The sequence below is a fragment of the Armigeres subalbatus genome, chromosome 2 (assembly GCF_024139115.2).
Source record: "Armigeres subalbatus isolate Guangzhou_Male chromosome 2, GZ_Asu_2, whole genome shotgun sequence".
Classification (NCBI taxonomy): Eukaryota; Metazoa; Arthropoda; class Insecta; order Diptera; family Culicidae; genus Armigeres; species Armigeres subalbatus.
In genome coordinates, this window is record NC_085140.1 from 67,018,689 (window position 1) to 67,045,116 (window position 26,428).

The window sequence follows — 26,428 nt, forward strand, 5'->3', positions numbered from 1 at the left end:
AAACATTCTTTGCATATCAAAGAACATTGTGGCCAAATTTCATAAAATTTGGTCGACAAAAACCCCCTGCCAATAATAGAACAAAACCTGCCAAAGCCGTCTTTCCCCCTAACTGAAACATCTATTTAATAAAACGAAATCATGTACCACTTTTCAAATCGGAACAGCAGGAGCTGCTGCTGGTAAAATCTCGGGTAAAATAAGTAACATCAGCTGGTGCAGCTGCCTGATATTCCTGCTTGTTGAGTGGGCGAAACGGGTGTCCATCACGTTGAACACGTTGTAGGATTCAATCCGCTGTGGATGACAATTTGTTCCACGGCTGGCAGCTGTTAACAGGGAGGGAAATTCATCATTTTATTGTAGAGATGCGGATGATAATTGAAACTTACCTGAACCGGATACGGTGGCTGTTGATTCGACGGATTCCTCATTGTGGTTCGAAAGGAGGAACAGGACTAGATGGCTTCGCTGGTGCCATCACAGTTTATTGATTCGCTCTGAGGGGTTATTAAAAAACCGGGTGGGCTGATGAGATATGGTCCAAGATAGATTTTACACTGCTGCTGGGGACACCATAGCCGTCCAAAGTACAGCTGCCAGTTGTAGAAGAAGTTTCTGCTTGAAACAGCCTCTGCTGCGGTCATCGATTCTCTGAAACAAGCAATTACGTCAATTCCAACAGCACAAATCATTTGCTTCCAGCATCACTTACCGCTATTTCGGGGAATCTGCTGATCACAATAACAATTGGAACTGCATTTGGGTACCAGCGGGTGCAAGAATTTCATCGCCGGCCGTCAGCTACATGCATGCCAAATTTAAGCAGTTCTTTCGCGATCGAGAACGGAAGTTCCACCGGTGGAAATCATTGAAAAGCGAGCTGCTCCGACTTCTGCTGTTCCTATAAGGATGACAGAGGAAGTGCCATGAATGTTAGAGGAGCGGATCTTTATTTAAACTTACCTATTGACCGGGTGCATGCAACGGCTGTAACTCCATGGGTATCCGTATCCGTTAAGGCTGAGAGTTGGTTATTCATTTGTGCGCTAAGGTGAAGCTAATTGTAATTTCAGCTTATGAAACTTCGGCAACTTCCCAAAACGCTGATCGTGGTTCTGATGTCAATGTTTATTTTTTCACCCAAATATGAGTAAATTAGTTTACCCATATCTTGGTAAAGTCATATTACGAACAATTTGAGTGAAATTGACTGATTTTCTCAGTACATTTCACTCATAATGTGAGTAAAGTTTGCAGTACCCAAATATGGGTGATTAAAGTACCCATAAATAGGTAAACTGATCTAAGCGTGTAGATTACCTTGATTGTCAAGCACGTGGTCGGTTGAGAACAATGGGACTGTACACTCAAAATAATTTCCACTTAGAAGGTACTGGAAAACATATGTAGATTTTTTCCATCTAGGTTCGATTGTATAACTTAAATATTTCGTTAGTGATGGTACTCACAGCTCTCAATTCACTTAAAAATTGTAATTAAATTTAAGTGAATTGAAATTTCAACAAACACATAGATTTTAAGTGAATTGGCATTATAGTTTGAGAAATATCCGTGTTAGTAATAATAATTCCCATCCACTAGAAGCAGACGGGACCAAAAACAGAGTAATGAAATATTTATTTCATACTCACATTTATTTTTTATAAATTGCTCTTATGACATTTTTGAACAATTTTTCATTAGCGATTGATGGAAAACATACACTTCGGTGTGAGTACCCCACTCATATATTTTTCTTACATTCGTGACAAGTACACACAAAAAACAAACATGGTTTCACAGAATGTTTTGCACTTTCTTCTTGAAAAGTGCTTGATTTCTTTAAAATTGAAAATGAAATTAGTCTCGTTAAAAATTACTTTTTTATTTAAGAGTTTTTCTTTCTTCGGTTCCCAACGATAAATAAAAGTACTTCCATTCAACCTGAAAATTATTAAACCTTCATACACAAAACGATATACTAGATGTGTAAGAAGAGGAAAGAAAACATCATGCTATTTATTTCATCTATCTATTCCTTTTCTTCTCAGTGCAAAAACGACAATAAAAACAAATCAGCAGCGATTTAAGTCAGCCGTCACTGCCACCGGCAGAAGTTTTTTTTTCTAATTTGTGCAGTGGAGTTGTTGATCACATCTACGGAATCAAGAGGTAAGTCGCATTTTTACTTATTTGAAACGATGCAGTTCCGGGTACCAGTATGTATACTAATTCTTATAGAAAAAAGGTTATCCAATTCCGGTGCGTCAATATTTTGAATGGAATTGGGCAATATGACGATTTTCATGCAAGATTTGCTATTATTTCTTACAGATTCGGTTCATGACTGGAAAACTATGGCGCGTTTTAAAATCTACAAGAGTGGCTGGGGTCGCTGGATAAGCCGCGTCGGTTTGGGAGGCTGCAAATCATAACACGACGATTAACACGAATGAGGACATCCTGCTGCATGAGCGCCTATAAACCTGCTCAGTTTAATAAATTTTAGGTTTAAAATAAATTCAATATGGAATAAAATTTAAAGAATGAATAAATTTAATTTATAAAGAAAAGCATGAATGAAAAAAAACAAGCTTTTTTGGGGAAATTAAAATTTCGTTTCAGATTGAAAATATTAAACTTTTTTTTCTACAGTGTGACTATTTTGATTTGACAATGTTGTTTTGAAAGTTTTGTACTTTTATTTTTCAGAGTCGCATGCCACTTTTGGAATATGGGTGTAGAAAAGTTTTCGTACTTTTGTTTTAAAGAAACGGTACTCTCTACGAAAAAGAACCAACGCAACTTTTTATTTTAATCAACGTTTTTTTAATTTCATGAATGATTTTTCTTTCTGTGTAGTATTTACTAGAAAAGAACATAGATATTGTTTTCTACGTTTTCATTTAAATTTCACTACATTTCTTTTTGGTATGCATATGACATGTGAGTAAGTTTTATTAGACACAAGTAAGGTCATCATAAACGTCGATTTTTAAAGCCTACCTGATTTTTATAGTGGAAATTAAGTGACAATTATTTTGAGTGTATGTAAACATCGAAGCACTAGCTAGTTTTGTTGTGTAAACATGACCAGTTGCACGGAGAAAAAGGAATACTCAGAAATGGGTGTTTTTTCACTCACCTTCGAGATAAGTGGACTAACCCATAAGGTGGGTAAGTCTGCGATACTCACAAATGGGTAAAAGGGCTGTACGTCAGAATGGATGTGTATTTTTCACCCATTTTTTTTAATTCTGGGCCTGTGCAGGTGGGTGAAAAATACCCATGTAATTTTGAAATAATTTGGTTTAACTATAGAAAAATCAAAATCAGATAATTAAAAAAGATTTTAAAGCAAAATCGAAGGAACACATCATTAGTTTATTGCTCTATATGAATAACAATATAAACAATATAATATAATACAATGGCGATTATAAAAAAATTGCAGCCCATCGTTTCAAACTCGGTTCCAAACATGTCGGAGCAATCCGCGCCGCTTACTTGATGAATCCAGATCTGGGGCTCGGCCAGTTTATGCTCGATACTAGTCGTATGTCCTTTCAGCATTCATTTTGATGTTCTCGTAAAAGTTCAATCTGCGAAAAAGAAAAAAAAATTAAACAATTTTACCAAACAAATATTAGGAATAAACTGAAAAAAAGTAAATTTAACTTACCTTGAAAGTATAATGCCACTTCCCGATGCACTCTGGAAACTAGCTGTTGATTATTTGTCATTTTCCTGACTTAAATTCAACGAAAAAAAAGTTTAAATAAAATTTCTTTCTGACGGTCTGAATCGAATTTAAAAAAACTTCTAACTTAATTTTCATCCATAATGGAGTGAAAAATACCCACATTTATTACTACTGTTATCAATTTCAAGGTGGGTGATTTTGAAGCATTTTGCAAAAATTCATACTACCCACCTTTTTGACAGCTCCATACTGCATCTCAAGGTGGGTGATTTTTATACATAAAATGTGTTTTTTCAAATCTCCGTGTGGAGAGCTGAGAACAATGAAAAAATCAAGACAAAATTTTCAAAACGACTTATCTGCTTTTGTAAACAAAGATTGAAACGACGATTTGACGAATCTGATAGCTCTCCCACGCAAACCAACACTATCAACAGGTAGCGGAAACCTTCAGCTACCTATTGATTGTGTTAATTTGCGTGGGAGAGCTATCAGATTCGTCAAATCGTCGTTTGAATCTTTGTTTACAAAAGCAGATAAGTCGTTTTGAAAATTTTGTCTTGAAATATGTAAACATGAGGGAGCTTGTGGCAGCTGAAATCTGAGTAAGACGAAGTTTTTATCATAAGAGTCTAAACGGTGAAAAAAATCGCAATATTTGCTATGAGATTGTTTTATAAACGTTTGATACGTCGCAAACCAGGTTTTTGATTTGATTAAAATTGTTTACATTAATTGGGAAACCAGCACCAGGATGTTCCAGAACGATACCAGATGCACCAAATACTCTCGTAATACATGCCATATGGCAAATTCGTGAATTTTGGGACGTCGTATCCCAGATTTTAAAACTGATTTGAAAGTGGCCACTTACGCCCCCCCCCCTCCGATCTCCTGATGTCCGAGATATTTCCGCAATTTTTTTCAATAAGTTGAAACGCTCCCTGTCTTCTACCACCGAGAATAGGAAGAGTTCAGCGCCTTTTGCTGAATAGAGGCGGAGAGACCGTCAGTATTATCTATTTTCGAGAAACCAGTTGCAAAATGCTTGCGACTGTCACCCGACTAAATAAGAATCTCAAAATCGGTTCAAAGCACTTCGTAATAAAACGCATTTTATAACGAACTGATGCATTTGTAACGCAATGTGTATTTTATACCAAAATCATTTCATTAAGCACTTTAGTATTTAGGCGCATTAAGGTTTTATTTGCATTTTTCAGCGCGTTGAATATTTTATGCACTTTTCAACGCATTAGATCATATGACACATTTTTGGCGTATTTTTTATCAATACGTATTTTGGATTCAGTCAAATTTCAAAGTGATCCGCCCCTCGGCTGGGCCAGTCCAAATCTAAAAATATCATTCCCATAATTGCTTTGTGAAATCATGAAGTTTGAGGTGTCGCACGACCTATTTTGGATCGATTTGGAAAATGGCCATACATAAGTCCCCGGATTGTGACCCATCATTGCTTTGTGAAATCATGAAGGTTGAGATGTCGCACGACCTGTTTTGCCTTAAATTTGAAAATGGCCACTTATTCTGGGGACAACTGACCCCCCAACGGAATCTGAAATAATTCTGGAACCGTACCGAGGATCCGGATGGAATGCAATTTGTTGCGAAAAAATCGGTTAAGAAATGCAGTATTTACAGCAGTTTAGATTTTTGAAAGCCCTTAAAAACAGACGTCGGGGATGGCAGGATCGCCAATGCCCGTTAAAACACGTGCGATGTTCCTGACGATGGAAGAACGCGTCTGGCTTGCACTGAACTTCACCATGCAATGACGACCAGAAGAACGCCGACCGACAACTTCGACATGCTCGTTGTACAAACAGTAGTGCCAACAGAAATGCAGTTGACTTCAAATTAGTAGTATATAGGGTAGAAAACCATTTGGGCAGCACACCCTATTCCCGTCAGCAACGTTCATTACTCGAGCGCATTACAACCGAATAACTTGTTTTTTAGTACATGGTTAGTTTCTGTCGATATCTATTATAGTGATGTACAAACAATCAAACCATTTGGTTGGAACGCGGTCGAGTTATTAACGTTGCGGACGGGAATAGGGGGTGCTGCCCAAATAGTCCCGCTCCCTACTGTTTATTTATTCTTATTTATTTATGATTATTATCAATCAACAAGATTGTTGCTGCCCCAATGATGTTATGGGTGAAATACAATACAATACAATACAATAGTCATAAATAATAAAAATATACAGATAGTCAAGTCAAGGCAACACACATTAATATAGCTAGGGGAAATGTTCCGATATCCATCTCACTGTACATATATCCATCTCATCGCTAAACAAAGAAATACGGCACCAAATTCGTCGCTTCTTGTTGTCAACATGCGTGCTCACTGTTGAAAAAATCACAAAAATAATAAACAAACCAAATTCCTTTCCATTGCTCTGTTTTTGATGGGATGGAAATAGGAGCTATGAGATGAAGTGGCGAACCGTTCCCCTAATTAGCTTGGTTATTAAAAAACAATAAAATCTACGCCGGAGAACGTCTCGGGACAAATGAAAATCGAACACATGAAAACTCGATTGAATATCCGCTGCAAACCGCCTAAAGCTCCTTCCTGACCGTAAGTCGTTCGATGCAGAGTCTATTATATATAGAGTTACGCAAAGAGTGAAGCCAAATCTACCTATTGAACTGTCAAACCGTCTACCTATCGAGCAAAGTAAACAAATGATTGTTGGTAAGGCGGAAGTATTGTTATCGCCTGATGATTATTATGGCGAATTAAAACTCATGAATTGAAATGTTTTAGATTTGTTCTAGAAACAGCTTCAAAAAACTTCAATACACCCCCCCAATAAAGTTGCAACAAGAAACTCACGTGTTTGCACTCTGTAGGTGACTTTGGTTATCGAATTAGAAAGCTTTAGAAGTGATCACTCCCGTGAAGTCACTTGAAGAGTTGAACAAAAATGAAAGTTTTCAACATAATATCAAGAGCATCATTCAGAATAAGAGTAAGAAGATCCTCTTTGCGCAACTCTATATAATAGACTCTGGTTCGATGGTGTCTTGGCCTCAACATTACATAGTAACGAAGAGTTCTCGGACGGGCGTTCAAGTTGATAAGCTCAAGAAGAAACTTTGAATCAACCCTGCCTTAACAATTGTACGATATCAGCAATGGTCAATGCTCTGGTGACGTTCCTTCTTACTTGCAAAGTGTCAAGGTTGATCAGGCGACAGCGGCTCTCGTAGATTGGTAACCGGAAAAAGTCACTCCAGGGCAGCCTCTGAAGTGCGAACCGAAGACAACGACGCTGAACGAATTCCAATCGTTCCACACCATTGTTGTGGTATGGGCTCCAAACGGCTGAACAGTACTCTATAATGGGGCGGACTAAAGAGCAATAAGATAGCGATTTCAAGCAATATATGTCGGAGAAAATTTTCGCAATTCGAAACACAACTGCAAGAGCTCTTGAAGTCTCAAGAAGCTTGTAAGTCAGTTGTGAATCCAGGATTACCCCGTGATCTTTCACGTGATTCATGCTCTCGATAGTTCGATTCAATGAACACCAATTGGCGGCGGCTAGGAGTATTCTTCGGGACATTCCGGTCTATAACATTAGCCAAGACGTACGAGAAAGTTTGTGCAGCGAGATTGACGTCGTCTGGATGCAGAATATGCCTCCAATCCAAATTAGACAACACAGCTTATATACTACGATAGTCTGCCTTCCGAAAATCGTACAAGACTGCCGATGAAGTGATGGAGAGAGCCATAATTATTGACCGCGATAACTAATGCGGGAAGATGTGGAACGAGATTTACTAATGGTGCGGGTGCAGTTGGAATGAAAGGGGCAGTATCGAAGCCGTTCACAAAGCAAAGATCCAAAAAGTGATTGTTGTCATTTGTCACGTTGTTGATCTGGTGCATATCTGCACCAGAGTGCGATGGATACCCAAACCGGACGGAATTCCAAGCGTCATTCACGATGGATTTCGCCTTTAGTCTCGTCCTAAAAGCGACAAGCACTCCTCCTCCTATAGCATTCGCGCTGTTGTTTGAATTGCGGTCACATCGGAATACCTCGTACCCGTCCCCGAAAACGTAACCAGAAAGCGTTCTATAATCAAGCCATGTCTTAACAAGCACGTGATGTCGTAGCATTGGTCCAGAGCGGCTAGATAGTGGTCTTCAATACGACTATTCATCCCTCCAACATTTTGGTAGTATAAGGTACCCCGGGGCAAGTGGGACCTAAAAAAACGCTAGTTCAGCAAAATTGTTAACGCATACTTATAAAACACGATATTTCAGAACATTAACCACGCATACATCATTATATGCTTCCGTTGTTGAAGTGTAGACGTGTTGTAAGCCATTTATTCAATTACAAAAAATATTGGTAGTGAAAGAAATAAATTCACCTGTAGGACCCACTTACCCCTTCAAACGGGGCAAGTGGGACCTATTCTGTTTTATACTGTCGAACTAAACTAATTAAAGGAATCTACAATGTTCATGTTACTTCTGAGTCGTAGTATTTTCAGATCATGGATGGAGGTTTGTTGCTTGTCGGATTTTTGTTTTTGCTACAAGGAAGGGATTATAATTTTAGCAAATATGAACACCAGACAACAGCCGATTTACTGTTTAATTGGCTCTTGTTTTGCTCTTCACTGGGTTACTTTTGTACCAAATGTTTTAGATGGAAAGGATAAGCAATTCTTTATTCACCATTCGAGTGAGTGTTTCTGTGTTTAAAGTACAGATTATTACATAAATCAGTACTTCAAAAGAAACGTTTTTATTCAGGCTATGCGCACTGCTATAAATTTGTAATAGAACGAAATTGCCAATTTATGTGTTGAGCACTTTATTTATCTGAAAATCTGTAAATTTGATGCGCAATTTGAAAATAACAAAACACAAGACAAATTTTGTTGACCTATTGTTGAACAAATAGATCATTTGCACTGTAAATGGAAAAATATCGCATTGTTATAACTATTGCGGGAGATATTTTTTTAGAATGAATTTTGTATTATTGTTAATCAACTGTACAATACTATTTAACAGCGAAACCAACAATAAGAAAACTACATCTGATTCAGATCCATATGATATTTGAGTGTCGAAGTTATTTTTCACTAGACAACGATTTAAAAACAATCAAAAGGGCTCTATCGAAATTGTTGTTCAAATATGTCCCACTTGCCCCATGTATGTGAAAACTAAAGGGTAAGTGAAAATTGCAAATTTTGGCTTAAATTAAAACTTATAAATCATTTTCGATGTTACACAATCATTTGATTGCTCAAATTATTCACCTTCCACATCAATGATAAATTTAAAAACGACTATTATGGTGGAAATCCATTGAATTAAAATATAAGTAATAGATTTTCCCGGTAGTCTAAAGTCATGATCAAGCAATGGCATTAGCATGGTGCCTCAAATGGTTTTGATTCCAAATATTTTTGTGTGGGCTGTATTCGTTGATAGTCCTGCTTCATCTTTCTAGAAGATTGTTACCACTAAAAACGTTTATCGATTGATCAGCAGCCATAGTACCCACTTACCCCGTATTTTCACTTGCCCCGGAGTACCTTATGTTGAGATCGGAATTCGGGTACTCGGATGATGGAGCACTGGAAATCGGAACGTTATCAGGTAGGGTAACAATTGCACGCTCGTTGTACTAGCCTGATGATGAAGTTCAGAAGACCTGATCTCCCAACTCAGACGCAAGACCGGGTCGGCTGTTGGTCGCTGGCAGCAAGGGCTCGACTGCGCTGAGAGGGATAGAGGCTTGCTCAGAGCTAGCGGCAAGATTGCGTCCCGATGTCGGACTTAAAATTTCCAAGTGAGGTTGGCTGAACGAATGACTGAGGGCGAGAAATGGATCAGAGAGCGGATTGTTCCGTGATGCAGTGTTCTTGCCTGTAGACGGAGTTCGAAAGACCTCATCTCCCAACTCAGACGCAGGACCCGGGACGGCTGTTTGTCCTGATGATTGTCAAAGTCGATTTATAATCAGTCTGATAGACATCCGAATTTAACAAATATTTGTTAATATGACAAACAGTGGACTACGGGTCTTAGTGTTGTATTTGGAAGAGCAAGGACACTGGAACAATAAGTCTAGTATGCACCTCACAAACACAATTTGGTATCGGTTTTAAAAGTAATATCCTTTATTGACGGTATGAACAAGTTATGTCACGTTTGAGATAGTAACTTCTCCTTTCCTCTCCTATCCTTAGCTGAGTTTCTGTTCTTTTTTTTCTATAGATACAAAAAAAGAATTAAAAGGTAATAAAAATATTAGCTGCTCTAATATCATCTTCGCCTCTCCCCTCTTAATCGCCTTCTCACGATTGCTGTATCAACTCTTGATTTCGATGTCGTGTTTGGGTTGCTATTCTCTTTCACCTCTCTCTATCATTCTCTCTCTCTTTCGATTAGATCGGTTCTGTTTTGTGTAAGTAATGACGTTTAACGTCAAATGTAATCTCCTTCGCGCATTGTTGCCAAACACAGTTTTTTAATCACGCAATGCTTAAAAATGATGGTGTTTGTGTTTCATGGTAATCAAGTTGCGGGTTATGGGCACATTGAGGTGTCGTTTGTCACGTGTTTGCAGTGCGCATTAAATGCTGACTGGGAACAGTACAAAGATTTACATGTAAAGAAGGTTAGGTTGACGTGTTGCTCAAAGGAAGTGTTGATGCGTAAATTATAAACTAGCGAATATTTACAACAAATTTACATCAATTAAAAAAGAATCCTTCTCGACTTATCCATGGGTTGTGATTTTGTTTCTCATTTGTCCTAGCGATTTGTTCATTATTTTTGAGTATGAGCACAGGTCCTGCTAGCGAGTTACGAATCTCGCGGGGGTGTTTACTGGAGAGCTTGCAGTCTGGCGATTTCGGCTTCCAGGGCTTGGATGTTGAAGTTGGGGTCATCCTTGGGTGGGTTGGCCCGGATGAACTCCAGGGTCTTGAGCACATGGGCGGGTGCTGGTCCTTCACGGGGCAGATGGGCACCCTGTGGCTGGAATCCGTTGACGTCGGCAACGTAGGTCAGCTGGATTGGGGTTCCATCGCGGTCGGTCCACGAGGCACTACCCTGGGCCGATTGACCACCGACGCCTTCCTCCTGGGCGCGGATACCGTTGCTCGTTTCGTAGTTCCAGGCGTACGATCCATCTGGGTTCACCACACTGTCGGAGGAGAGGATCTGGGCTTCGGCGTCTGGGTTCTGGGCGAGGGCAACGGCGGCCAGGGCGGATACGATGATCTGAAATTGCGGAAAGGTTCACGTTTAGTGATGTTGCTTCCGTAAAATACGAGTTATAAAATGCGGATCTTTGAAGTGTTGTGAGATGCACGAATGAGATGACTTAAACAGCAATTGTTGCATTCGTGAAATAGCTCACGATTTGTTAATTAGAGTCTAATTAGTGGATAAGAACTACTCATCTGACATGTTAAGCTCCTTGACATTTAACTATTGCATGTAAGTGAAGAAGATTCCTGTTTGACGAGTGCTCCTTCATCAGCAGACGGAGGGGTCTGCTTCAATCACGATTTGACGATCCCAAATGAATGGGCACACCGCTGATGGCGCCGTATAATAGGAGTGGTTAATTGACAGTCGAAGTTTCTCAAATATAACCTGTACTGAAGATGCTTTGCTTAATCAATCATTCAACATTTGACCGTAAATGGGGTTCCGGCATTGACCAGCACGTCAGAACAGGTTCCATCAATTTTGTAGTTATGGTCAAGGATGGCATCCCACATTGTAAGTTGGACACGACTTCCTTGAACATCTTCTAATACTTCTGGGCAAAGTTTGTTTACATTCGCTTAGCAGCAGTCTGGTAGATGACGACGACTAATCGCAATTTCTCACTTCGTGACGAGGGGCCCCTTTTCCCGATCATCCTATAACGTGTTCAAGTAGATACAGCACGTGTCTTCAAGTGTGAGCAGGCAGAAGAAGATAATTGGTGGCTGTCAATGTGAGACGCTGCTTAAATTGTTGTTGTCATTGAATCTCTGATTGAGAACCATGTGGGAAAATAGCCGGTATGAAGCGAATTGTTCATCTTGTCACGATTTTAGATTGATCTTATTGCGCCAAGGCGCATTTTTGTATGTTTTGTTCAACTAAAATATTAGTTCAGTCAAAAAAGAATCAAAATTTAATGAAACTTTGCTATTGATATGCTTCAGCGTATGTTTGAAGAATTGGTTCATGCACTCATTTTCATACGAAGATGCAGATTAGACCAAGTAGATTATACCTTATATCGACTGTTTCAAGCTTAATTCAGTAATTCATATAATAATAATAATAATATAAATGATCATTAAGTTAAAAAAAATGGTAAATTTAATTGCACTTTAATTAACTATTTATACTGCGCTACCTTCGTATCCGACGCCAGCGCAATATAAAGTGATTATCGACCTCCACTTGGACCCGGGCAGTGCAATCTCCCTCTCTGCACTTTTATGGCTCATTAACGCACCTTCCAGCCAGAAGCGAAAAGAGCTGAATTGGCATCTCTTCGGAGAGTGATCGCATCGCCGCCGTGCGCATCAACCTGCTATCAATCATGATGATGATCTTGCGGAGACGGAGAGGCGTCGTTGCATCTCGATCGTACTCACTGCGAACGGGATTTTGTGGGTCACTGGCAGCAAGGTTATGGGAGACCCTCTCGGGGTGATTCCTGTTGACGTGCCTCTGTCGGCGTTTCGGTGCTCTTGGTGTGTCGCTGAACATGATCGCGTATTGTACGGTCACCTTTGGGGGGGTGGCGGTGTGGGTGCCTTTTCCATTATGTACACGTACGCTACGAGGTGGTGGGCATTATAATAATATACACCAAATTATGGTGTTTTTTACTGCTTTACAGCGGGGCCAACCATAGCATGAATGAGTAAGTGTTGATTAAGTGCCGACAGTTTTGAGTTAGTTAGACGTTTGTGGTGTTTTCGGCACATAGTTGAGAGGTAATTCAAAGCCATCAAACGGAAAGGTCAGCTTCATGGAAAACACGGTGCAGTAAATCTTAGAGTAATTAGTTGCAGAATTTATTTCATTTTTTTCTGCTTCTAGACGATTACTTAAGGCATCTATGCTGATGACGCTCAATTTAATATTTTAAACTATTAGGCCTCCCGTTATTTTCATTTCATCAAAGACTACTAGAGAAATGTCCAGCGTCTTCCAGATAGCAACCATTAGAAAATTATTATTTTGGTAAATTATTATTCCGTATGCTGAAGGTGGCTGGGTTCGATTCTCGGTCCGGTACGGTTTTTGGGTTGGAAATTTTCTTGACTTCCCTGGACCAAGGATGTTATCGATCATTTAGTAATTCGCGTTCGATCATTTAGCAGTTTTTCAATAACTCATTCCAGAAGCTGAATTTCAAAATGTGTTGTATGGGGGACTTCTAGTGCGAAGGTTTTTCTACAACTCTGCCTAATGGTTCGTTGTTAGAATTTAACAAATAACGGAGTTATAACGCTAGTTGCAGTAACTTAAACTAAATGATTGGAATTTGGTTATCCTTTAGTCTAAGTTACTGAAACTATAGCTATAGCTCCGTTACTAGTGGAATTCGAACAACGAATCATTAGGCAGAGTTGTAGAAAAACCTTCGCACTAAAAGTCCACCATACAACACATTTTGAAATTCCGCTTCTGGAATGAGTTATTGAAAAACTGCTAAATGATCGAACGCGAATTACTAAATGATCGATAACATCACTGCCCTGGACATACAAATATCATCGTGTTAGCTTCATGATATATGATATTAAAAATGGTAGCTTGGTTTAGAAACATCGCAGTTATTAGCTGTGGAAGTGCTTCATGAACACTAAGCAGCGAGGAGGCAATGTCCCAGTGGGGGATGTAATGCCAATAAGAAGAAGAAGAAGAAGCCGAACAATGATTTGATCGAAATTTTTCTGGCTAAACACTAATTGACCGGTTTGGAAGAACCGACCGTTCAGCCGAAAAATATCTGGTCGATCGAACGATCAGGCTGAAATCCGTCCTGCTGAATGGATTGTTTCGTTGATAGAAGTCATTAGGCTAAATAAGTTATTCGACCGAGCGGGTCATTTGGCTGAATGAGCCATATGGCCAAACGAATCTTCTGGATCAAGCAATTGCTTGGCTGAACAAGTCGTTTAGCTGAAGAAGTTATTTGGTCAAATAGTTCATTCGACCGAATCAGACAGATTTTCGACAACAGACAAAATTTGAACGTTTGAAATTTGAAATTTGCCTACCGTATAAGCCGTTGAGCCGAACAAGTCTAGAATAGAAACAAAACTTGACTATATCATAGATCGGATGAGATATGGAGTTATGAGAAAATTAAACCATGCTTTTATGGAATTAATGCTAATTTTTGCATTTGTATATAACTGCAAATTATTTGGCTGAGTAGTTTAAAAATCCGTGAAATTGTGAGGTATCAAGTAAAAAGGATGAAAGAAAAATCAGAAATGAAAATCGAGATGTAAAGATAGAGTAGTGGCAAGTGTAGAATGAGAAGTGTGGGTTACACTCTCAGAAGTTAAAAAATTGACAAAAAGATTCTTGCAATGAAGATAAAGAAATGTTTTTTCCTCACTTACCAATTTTTACTTTCGACTTCCTACAAACAGTAAGAAGTGAAAATTGAAAAGTGAGATGTAAGAAGAACAGCGTTGAGTGACGTATAATTTTCAGCTTTTCTACTCTTAACGTTTTACTTTTCACAGCCACACAGTCACAGTCACTTCTCACAAAGAAAAGAAAGTTAGTTTTTTTTTGTCATCAGTTGCTTGATCTAATCAACCACTTGATCAAATTACTGAATACAGTAATCGTTCGCTAATAACGACTAAGAACTAAGAACTAAGAACGACCTCACCCCGTTTTGCCAAGCGTCAATATTGTTCACTTTTTGCATTGAACAAGGAAAAAAATTATGCGCCGAAAAACATCGATCCCGCCAAATACGGAAACAATTTACCGTTGTGCTACATTTCAATTGAGTTTCGCCCCAATTAGCGAACCCCCAACCAAAATACTCCCCAACTTGAAAAAAAAAAATTAGCGAACGTTCACTGTAGTTGAAACAGTCAAATTTTTCGGTCCCATGATTCGTTCGGCCAATCGACAATATCAACCAAATATCCAGTTTGGATAAATTACTTGTTCGACCAAACGACCCTTCCGGCTGGATGACTCGCTGGGCGAACCTTTGAAAATTACTTGTTTTTGACCAAACGTCTTATTTGGCCGAAAAACGACATGTTCTGCCTAATGTATTTTGGTTAAAAAGTATCCATTCAAGTTTGCGGTCAATTATTTTTTTAGCCATTTCCAACCAACCTCTCATACCGTGGGGCATCGAAATCCGTACACTTAAGCACCTTCGTATATGAAAAAGTCATTAGAAAATAGGAATAGAATGTAAAAAAAAACGTTTGTCATTACACAGGCGCGTGGATGCTTCTACTTTTGAAGTGGTTCACATTTACTCATTAAAAACTACGAAAAACATGATAAAATAATGAATTAAATCAACTACTCCTGGCTCGAAATCCGTCCACCGTGGACGGATTTCGAATCAAAGGATCAAAATCCGTACAGCTATTTCTTAACTAAATATCTAAATTGAAACAACCTGATTGGCTAAACTACCACTGTAAATAGTTCGATATGCACCTTGAGAAGCGATCCCGTCGATTTGTATTCCGCTTATCTTATGTAATGATTTGCAATTAGCAATCAAAACACAGTTACTTTTGGTGCAATTATGCTCTACCCGAAAACAAGATGGCGGCACAAACTCCGCGTTTGGTGGGTGGAGATTTGTTTTTGATTTTTGTGGTTTTAATTTCTAAGCCTTCTTTCCAATTCTATGCCCTAAAAGCTTACTGTCAAGTATCTGAACAGAATAAGATTCATTATTCCTACATTAATTACCTTTAACCTCTCTTAATTTATTGATATCTCATGAGGTGGACGGATTTCGGTGCTGTACGGATTTCGGTCCCGCACGGTATCCTTGGCAGCTGACCATCCCGCTCTGGACATAGTCATTAACCTGCTGCCACCGGGCCCAATAAAGCTTGACTGGTATGTATTTGACAGGCCACTCATCGAACTTGACGTCTGTGTAGATAATTTTAATCGCTAAATTCGTCATTTAATTGTAGAATACGTGACCTTTTGTCGTCCGAGGTCTAAGCCTCTCTGGTCAAATAATCATCTGTATCGGCTGAAAAAAAAGTGCAGAAACAATGCGATAATACTGTGCGAATCGTAAGCTGAATATAAAGCAGGAATTCAACCGTTCCAGTAATGCATATCGTGTACACAGTCGATTTCTGTATTGCCGAAAGTTGTTTTTTTCTGGCTAAACTGGTCATAGGGGTAGCGGGGGTAAAGTGAACAGGCGGGGTAAAGTGGGTAACTGCTTGTTTATCCCATATTTATTGATTTATCGTATAATTTTCCATGCTACACCATAAATTAAGCATTTCATGCTCTCCGAGCTATTTCAAATCATGAAATATCTATTTAATAGCTAGATTTTAGCAAAATTCTGCGCGCTTTCGCAAAATGCTTGTTTGATGTAATTTCGGCACTGTTGCATTTAAGCCATGAAAACTCGGAGTTGGTAGTTCTAAACCAAAATATCGTTCACATCGTTCATTTTGCTTGTTATGAAGCGGCACTGGTTGATGTAAGATAGTTTTTTAACTTTTTTCTTAGTTTAGGTGTTATTTGAAAAACATGTAGCTATGGGGGTAAATTGGTCATGTCGCCTGGGGGTAAAGCAACGTTCTGACAGAGAAATGGAGATAAACTAGCTCAAATTTCAACCTTAATCGGTTCGGTTGATAGTGGGATAATCAATCAGGGGTGAAGAAAAGGGGGATCTGGTCATTTACGATCCACACACACATTTTCGCACAATTTCTACATTCCTGAGCGAATATTTCCATACAACGCACCTCATTCATGGAAACATCCATATCTCAGATGATTGTCATCCGATCTGTGATATCCATATATCAATCAACTCAGTAAAAGCTCTAGTTTCTGTGAAAGAGTATAACAATGGCCAACATTTCATCCATTTTAATAATATAGGCGCACAAAATCTAGCATTTTTGCCCTCAAATAATCCGGAATTTCTCCTGCGGCCAGAACATGATTTTTAACCCATTTTTCAAAACTAACCAAAAAATTCCCTGCCAAACCATGCCAAAACCAAAGGAACCTGGTAATATTTCACTGAGCGATGATGATTTGAATATTTAAAACAATCCCGCCCTATCATTTTGACCAAGCCCGGTACGTCTGCTTGTCTGTGATAAAATGAAGGGTTTATGCCTGCCAGGTGACATTTTGAATATTATTGAGAATATGTATTTGGTTTTAAATATTTTGATCGACTTATTTGCTTTATTTACAATATTGTTCACTTTACCCCACCGCCTGATCATTTTACCCCGCCTAAAATAAAATTGAACTATTTTGGACTAATTTTAAATGATCAAAACAACATATTTTTTCAAATTTTTTTCACAACAGGCTTTGTTAACCAATAAGATAAGCTTCGACACACCTGCATTGAACAATGCAATTTCTTAATAGCCACTTGATAATCAGCAACAGTTCATAGGGTGTCCAATTTACCCCCACCACCCCTATGGCTGAACATGGCATATAGTCGAACCAACCAAACAACCGTAAATGTTGTTTGGACAAATAATAGTGAATGTGAAAAGTGTGAAGTAATTTATTATTATAGTGAAGTGGGAAGTAAGAAATGAAATGTGCGAAGTGAGAAATTAGGAGCGAGAAGTAAGAAATGAGATGTGCAAAATGAGACGTCTCACTTTTCACTTCTCATTTCTCATTTCTCACTTCCCACTTATCACTGTGAGAAGGAAAACGTCTCATTTCTCACTTCTTATTCCTCACGTTTCCTTTTCCACAGTGAGAAGTGAGATACAAGAAGTGAGAAATGATGATTGAGAAGTGAGAAGTCTCCGCCAATTGACATTTTTGGCCATATGACTTGATCAAACTGCATTTTCGTCCAAATAACCAGTTCGGCCGTATGTCCCTTTCGGTTTTCGGCGTCTTCCCCGTTAAGGTGAAACTGGAAACTCACAGCAAGCATAGAATAAAACATATGACAGCTGCTCGTTGCTTCAGTATTGATAGTGGCGCGAGGTGGAAAAATATTGGATTACGAGTAGTTAGCATTAGCATTTAACAGTTCGCACAAATTCGTAGGTGGTACAAACTAGCCACCCTATAACCAGAGACCGGCTGAGTGAAAAAATGTCGAAATGGCAACGTATGAAAATGCATGAAATCGTGAAAATAATACCGGCACCACTTGAACCTTTTGCTTGCTTCTTATGGATTCAAAAAGTAGACAAGTCGAATTGGAACCGCTTTTGACGGTTCGATTGGAAACAAGATGGCGTCTTCGCCGATCTCTTATTGTAGTATTTCTAGTACAAACCAAGACTATTGCATGAGAGTCACTTTCATCCGTTACCGCAGATATTGATTTGGGACTAATCACTAACTCTTAGATGGAAGCAATGCACTCTCCAATAGTCGAGATCTGTCCTGGCCCCGTCCTTGCGAATGCTGAGGAAGGGGAAGGATGGTTTGTTGGACACCTACTCAAGAAAGATGCAGAGAACTCTACGACCTCTCATAGGTGCCACGGGAGGTTTTGAGATTGTGTGGAAGGTTATGACAGTAGGAATCGTTTTTGGTATAACATGAAACACAGAAAAACTAAGATATAAATACTAAGTAGGAAAGGGACGAGCCTGAATTGAACCCACGACCTCCTGCTTATAAGGCAGAAGCGGTAGCCACAAGACCTCCGAGCTAGTCCAAATATTGGATTCCGAGAAGTTCGTCCTTAAATACAATGCATTCGGTGTATCAACATTATGGCGTGCATAACTGAACCATTCAATGTCGGAGTTGAAGCATGGATTAGTTGTGAAAAAAAGTTTCGAAAGGCTGTCTAAAAGTTGTTTCTAGGGGAATTTTGGCATTGCTGCACACTTTTTTTTTTACTGGGATCCCAGCAAAATATTGAACTTTTACCTAGATTCGCACAGCCGTGCCCCAGTAAACATGCTTTTTGCCGAGATTTCTGTCAAATTTGCTGAAAATTAGCAAATAATTCGCCAAAAATCAGCTAACAACCGTAATTTTTGCAGGAATATCAGTTATTTATTTAGCTGGATTTTTGTCGAGCTGCAGAAATAAAAACTGAGTGTGTGGGCCATCTAAAGAAATTCTCTAGATTTGTAACCGTTCGGTTCCAATATGGACTTGTTGGCTCCACCACAAGTGATTTTCCGCCATTCTCCCTCCCTATACGTCCTATCCATAGATTACTCCTCGGAACTGTCACTCATTGGTCGAGGATCATCTCACGAGTGAGTGCGAGTTGCACATTCACGTCATACCAAGTGTGACCAGATGCTATAGACGTTCGAGCAGTTTGAGCTTGGGTAAAAGACGCCTAGCTCTGATCCTTTTGAGCTTGCCCATAAGGGGGTTCTAAATGCAACAGGATGGGCAAATATAAAAAATAGAAATCGTAATTTATGTTCAAAGGGCTATATAAGAAGCGGAAAAGAAGGGGCTTTCCTCTTTTGTAACAGTGATCCTAGAACGAGATGGTGCGAGTGCGCGTGTGTAAATAATTAAAAGAAGCATCTGTTGATTGCTTGTCGGAAAATTAATCATGTTACTCGTAAAATAGTACGGATAATGTTATAATTAAAATCATTTAGAATGGTTAGTAGTGTCTCTAAATTAATGTACTGTTTAAAAATAATAGTAAAAATCTCATTCGACTGCACGCGAACTAATAACGACAGTGACAAACGAATTAAAATCAAATAGAAAAAAATGTTAATGTGAACAGATGAGAAACTAGCGGTTAGGAAGTGACGTCGCAAGGTGCAAATCCGTTGTGTTCAGGTCCATGCCAAAGGGACCTTTTTCTTTTGTGCCTTTTTGCCTTTCTCGTACAACAAAGTTGTACCGAAATTGTTCTGTAGCATACCAACTGCCGTTTTTGCAATTCTGAGGTCAATCGAGCAATCAGAACCAATTTCCAGATCGAATGAGTGACGGAGGTGTATTTTCCTATACATTTTGGCTGAAATCCCCATACAAACTTCAAATCAAATGCGCCAGCTTATGCAACAAGCGATTGAGCTGAAATTTTCAGAGATTGATTTTCTCACCTAAAGACACAATTCTGGGGGGTGCCCCGTGGAATTCGACAACATTTTTTTCTCCCCATACTAATCTGGGCCAGTCTAGTGCACACGAAATCCGAAAAACATTAGCCACTTTTTCATATAGTAATTCTTATCCGATTTTCCCGCAACAAGATGCATTCGACTGGGGACAAACCTTAGTTGATCACTATTGAATTTAATAACGATCGATCTTTGCTTTTAAAAGTTATTAAGAAAATGGAATCGCACTATGTAAGCGCCATATAAGGTTGGTGTCTTGGCTAAATGCGAAAGGGCAGTGTCACCACTCGGTGAATTAAGTTGGGTTTTTTTCAAAGTTCTCGTCAGTGCAGTGGAAGAGGCTTCCGGATAGGAAAGGCTTCGGTCCAAATCCGTGCCGCCATTACTTTTGTTTAAGCGGGATTGCCGTTTGCTGAACGTAGGCCGCCATATTCATCAAACACCAAACCAAGCTCTGCAGCCCTGAATTCTAAGGTATTCCACCATTTTCTTTTGTGTCGTCTTCCTGGGTTCACAAAGGGACCACCAAGCCTCGTCATCCTTGGATCACTGAATAGATACCCTCCTGTGAAGAACCGAATCGTTCTCACCTTGAGTAAATGGGCTAAGGACCCGGTAGAATACCCTCTCGTGAGCTAACGAGTTTCAGTTTATTGAAAATTATTTATAGGAAAAGAAGTCTCGATCGATCCTTCATAGATTTTTCAGACCAAAATGAAAAAGAACTCCAGTTGATACTTATAAATGAATTTCAAGCGAAATCAGTACAATAATTTGTAAAATATGTTCTAACCCCAGGTTCTAGGCTACGCTTTTGAGAAACTCAGGACTTGAGAAATTTCTGGAGACTTTTCTGATAGAAGAACTTTTTTAATGAAAGATTCTTGGAGATATTTGAAGGAACCTAAAATTTTGATTGAATTGATTTGAATTGAATTCTGAGCAGAGATCTGGATTAGGATGGAGGTATTTCGGGAATAATTCCTTAGTAAATTCTTCAGGTACGTCAATGACAAATTTGTCAAGCAATTCCTATTGAAGCGCATTAAAACAGTTATTAAAAAAATACTTTGTTAGATTTGGAATAATGTGTAACGTAAAATAAACTAGTGGTGGATAGTTTTTGGGTTTCATTATAGAAAAAAGTTTTACACATTTTTTTGATGAATAGGTTTTTTGAACAAATTTAAATTAAAAAGAGTTCTAAGAATATTGGGAGGAACTATTGTAAAAAGAGAATAACTGGAGAATAATCTATGAAGTTTTTGTGTGAATTAAGAGTGATCTGTAAACTAAAAGGACCGAGGGAATTGTCTTATATCACATTCACATGAACCCTGCTTAAATGGACTTATACTGGTTTCTGCATTTCACTCCATTTTTGTGTGTGCACAAAAGCTAAGATAATTATTAGCCAACTTTTCATATAGTAATTTTCAACAGATTTTCTCGCAATAAGTTGCATTCGACAGAGGGCAAAGCCTAGTTGAACACTATTGAATTTGATAACGACTGACCATTGCGTTTAAAAATTATAAAGAAAATTGTATATCGAACCATGCAAGGTCTTGGCTAAATAGGAGAAAGGTAGTATCACTACTAGGTGCATTAAAGTGGGTTTTTAATTCAGCACATTTCGTTTAACAAACGGTACTACCAGATAGTTCGGAATCTATTCTTTCTGTTAGGCACATAAGTTCACCAAAATGGTATTATTGAAGAGCACAGTCGCCGTTCCAAAAATCAAGGTCAGAATCATGTACGCCCATTTGAAAAAAGTTCCTAGAATTGTCCACACGGGGGGAGGGAGTATCGAAAACTGAGCAAAACCTGTCCACGTGGTATATGGACAGCCCCTAGCTTTTTGGATAAAACGTTGATTTTAAAATACTAATTAAAACGATCGACTCAGCTTGACGAACTGAGGTGATGTCTGTATGTGTGTATGTGTACACATTTTGTAGACACACTTTTTGGAACTTAGCATTTTCCGATTAAGTCGAAACAAGTAGCATTCGACAAAGAATGCGGTCCCATTGTTTGCTATTGAAAAATGGCCCGATTGGACATTTTGGAATTATTGAAAAATTATTGTTTTTTTCCTCTTGGAAAAAAATTTAAACCGATTTTTTTTTTCAAAGATGGTAGCAATGCATTTCAATTAATGCAAAAACATGCCAAAAATGTGATCTATTCCCCTTACCAAAGTTGATTTTTCTCAATGGAAGAACATTCATTTGCTAATTTACCGGACAAACAGTTTTTTGAAATTTCTAATTTACGTATTTAAAAGTATTCAATATAACAGTTGTGTAGATATTTTAAAACTATTTTAAAATATGCTTCGGCTCGTGCTAAATTGATGCTAATTAAGGTAAAACGACCTATTATGGAGGGGTTAAGCACCGTGTCAAAACAAAATTGATTTCATTTTTTTTTAATAATTACCAGTTGGTCTTTTTTTTTTACATTGCTGTGCTGAACTTATGTTGTTTCGTTTTTATCACTAAAAAACAAGCTACCGCAATAATAGGACGCAGTTGCCGTGATCGTGGTGATATTTTTTGAAGGTCAGTCCAACTGTTGCGATATTGCATGTAATTCTTATGGAGATCGATACCATAACAATTGGACGTTAGCACTACCGCAATAATGGACAAAAAGGATTTAAATTTTTAATGAAAAGTGATGATTTTTCATAATTTTGAACGGATTTTTTTTTCAAACTCAAGCTGTTATAATCGTTAATTCAAAGAGTTAAGAGTTTTAGCATATCAACAATTGTTTTTAATGCGCTATTATATCCAACATGGACTATTTTATCACTACCGCGCAATATTAGGCATACCACAACGGTAGGACGTTTTACCCTATCGGTAATTCAACTGTCTTGACGATTATTGCAATAATTTGAGGTTCATGACACTGTTTGTTTAGCGTGTTTATGACTAATAATTGAAGTGTCGAATAAATAAAGTGACGAATAATTAAAGTGAGGCAATTGTCATACTTTTAAAAACCATTCGTTTCAATTTACCATTTTGTGTTTTTGATATTAATCCAACCAATGACTAAAAATTACGCTTCGATGACTCTGAATGTGTGTTATAATAAATTGAAAAATCCTACCCTGGGTAGACGAGTTGGCCAAGCGGACATGGTGCGACGGACCCTCGGCAGCAAGATGACGCTGGCAAAACCGTCAATTGGCGTCAATTGGGGTGTCGGTTCGTTATTGCGTTTGTTTCGTCGAAAAATTCTCTTGACTTGCTACGGAAAACTATTTTAAGTTCCACAGAAAATCCCAGACGAAATGTAATCAATTCAATTCATTGTCTAGATAGATACATAGCTGTATAGTGTATACATAGACATGAATATTTTCTTTTGGTTATTATACCTTTTTAACTGTTGGTCTAGAATTATTCATGATTTCCACCGAACAATTTTCGGAATTTCAAAGGTACTTTGTTGATTCCACGGAAAACTTTTCTTAACTTTCACGGAAAATTCTTCAGAATATATTCAATATTCAAAATTCAACTGATTTTACACTTGGAATTCTTCTGATTTTTTACTGGAAGTTTTTTTTTAAATTTTAAAGAAGTGAAAGGATAAACTGGTGATTGCAATTTTTGAATCCGAGAACAATTGCCGGAATGCTCTAAATAACAAAGAAACCCAACTCTTCTCCATCTAATACAGCGGCAGTAAATTACGAACAGTGAAACGGATGTTGATGAAATATTTCTACTGCGTTATCAGCTGGAAAATATGTGGTCAAAGAATTGTATTATGGTTTCAATTCCTGATAAAATAACTAAATCCAAGACTGGAAGGATGTGGGTAGCATTTGTCTAGTTCGTCTCACACAATCGTTTGCTCGCTTTAAAGTAAAAGCATGTTTAGGGGAAATAAGTATAAAATGCGCCACCACATTTTCTTGGTTTGTATCCCAAATTTTGTATCAAAGTCGTAAGCAGCTGAAGCCCAAAAACATTTATTGCGCTTAGTTTCATAGGGGCGTAACTGTATTCATCGATTTCTCTCAATCGATTTTATATTTTGTTAATAACTCAATTAATTCAATAGCTACAACCGTGATTATTGGTTCTCGTGCAAGATATAATCATCCTTTATCACACCAAACCATTAAATCATCGATAAACTAGCGCAATTCGGTACAATAATTAAAAGAAAACATCGATGAAGAGAAATCGATCAATACAGTTACGCCCCTATGAAACTAAGCGCGAGATTTGTAAGTTGTAAAACTCAGACAAAAACTCTGCATTAAAATTTTAAAAAATAAATATTTTGGCTCCTTCCAATGCAATTTCGGCGTTTCTGTTTTCAATGCTTTTTCTTTAGATACAAAAAAAAATTTCTTCTTATTACCATCAGTCTGAGACATTGACTAACTGAAAGGATAGAGTTGACACTGATCTTGTGCTGAAGAGTTTGAAAATTTTGGTGGTGCATATTGCCCAGCATTATAATTTTGGATTGAAATTTTCAATTTTGGAATAAAATCGTTTTGTTGCAATATTGCTGGCTTTACATGGACATTTTTGGACCATATAATTTTTTTTATTATTTAAATGATTAACTTTGTTGAATTGTCATGAAATTTATTGTCATGCGTTAACAAATATCAAACTTTTTGATACCATTATATTTCTTCCTTCCGTATTAAAATAAAGTAAACTGTATGCTGCAAAATTGTGCAATAGCCAAATAACCTTAATAGCTTTGAATAACCCAAACAAAACCTACTTTTTATTCGGGAAACTGGCTAAAAGCCATCCTAATATAGATTTAAACACTGAACAGCATTAACCTTGCATTGAATATACTTAATTAGGATAAATATACAAGTGGTGGCACTCTGTGAATTTGGATAGTTTACGGAGCGGGCTATACAGATCCAATTATTGTACCAGAACTGGTATACTCACCCAATAAAGCATGATTATAGGTTATTGCGTTCAAAAGACAATGAGGCACTGGAAAAAATGCTTGATTGTTGATAAAATGCCATGTCATTTTTGAAGAGTTTAAATAACGAAGGTCAAACACGCGGACACCTAATTCAACTGTTTTGGTTAGCATTGTTTGTTATAATGGCACTTATTCAACATCATTCATCAAGAGGATGCAGCACCGACCATGTTTGATTTTGTGATCGCAATTAGCACACTTCATCGTTTCAATCACTTTGAGTCCTTTTTATCATGCGAATTTTCCACAACTTTTGTCCCTTGTTAATTCACTTCAACTATCTCACAACAAATCCTTAAGATCCTTCGGAACCACTCCGCCAAAAGCATCGATAATCTTCACAAGATAAATCCCGATCAACTCACCAATCGGAACATTTTGGCTAGAATTTGCTGAAGAAACTGCGTTCTGTGTTCTAAGCTGACTGCTACCGTTGAGCCGCTGTGTGCTGTACTAACAGATCAAATTAATGATGTGACCACTAAACTAAGACTGACAATCGTTCAGCAAAATTCATCGCTTTTTATACTGGTTGAAGAAAGTCACGAACTAAAACTTACTCGCAGTCGCAGACCCCAGGCACCCCTAGCCCGATCCAATGTGTGCGGCGAAGCTTTGTTGCTGGTTGTTGATGTGGTACGCTCGCGCGCGCGCGGCCGCAGTTTCCATTGCCCCCTCAGTGCCACCCCACTTGGGCACCGCACCCTCACACACCGCCGTCGGTTAACATATTGTAGTTAATTCAAAATCCCGGGTGCTGCTAAACCATCATCATGATCATCGTCGCCGCGCCGCCGCTGTCATCACGCGGACGGACCTCAGCGCCGAAGCCGCCGAGAGCCCACCGAAAAATTCTCTTCTGCTCTTGGGGCCCTGATGTCTCAGGCATCTTTTTTTTTGCGCCGATATTGGACCCCCACGTCAGTGGCGCCGCGACGGAAGGCTAGCCGCAAGAGCAGCATGCAGAGATCATGCAAAAAATGAAACACGACCCACCGGACCACCACCCCGCAATAAAGAGGACTCAATGCGCGCGCGCACGCAGACTCAGTGTTTGTGTTCCGGACCGAAAACGTGCTGCGCGGCCTTACCGGCTCTCTTGAGAGAACGAGATCGTCTTTCCTCCATGTAAACACTGATGGCAGTTTCTGTGCGGAGAACTTAGGTTATTGGGCAGTACTTGCGTACCTAATTCTTTGGGCGCGGATGGGCTGAATATGCGCGTCTTCTTTTGGTTGTGTAAAATGATAGGCAATCATTGTACTGTTCAGTACTAATGATTCTATGACGTATGGAAAAAATCAGCGACGCGAGGAGGATGGAACGGATCATGTAGGGGAACTGTTCCGTTTTCAATCTCACT

The 26,428-nt window shown here is 38.6% G+C and overlaps 1 protein-coding gene and 1 long non-coding RNA gene across 3 annotated transcripts; both read right to left on the minus strand.

Moving 5' to 3' along the window:
* Positions 1-115: 115 nt before the first annotated feature.
* On the minus strand, positions 116-1,296 carry LOC134214485 (uncharacterized). 2 transcript variants are annotated; one of them, XR_009979808.1, is made up of 4 exons: positions 967-1,296; positions 716-904; positions 393-654; positions 116-329 (listed from the first exon to the last, which is right to left on the minus strand). It is a non-coding gene; the product is annotated as an uncharacterized LOC134214485 (long non-coding RNA). The 2 variants fall into 2 exon arrangements; XR_009979807.1 differs by having other exon boundaries at positions 393-904.
* An 8,585-nt stretch (positions 1,297-9,881) lies between these two features.
* LOC134208796 (pupal cuticle protein Edg-78E-like) lies at positions 9,882-25,586 on the minus strand. The gene is made up of 2 exons (XM_062684744.1): positions 25,431-25,586; positions 9,882-11,011 (listed from the first exon to the last, which is right to left on the minus strand). Exons 1-2 carry the CDS (start codon positions 25,440-25,442, stop codon positions 10,613-10,615), a joined length of 411 nt encoding a protein of 136 aa, XP_062540728.1. The 5' UTR covers positions 25,443-25,586; the 3' UTR covers positions 9,882-10,612.
* Positions 25,587-26,428: the final 842 nt, after the last annotated feature.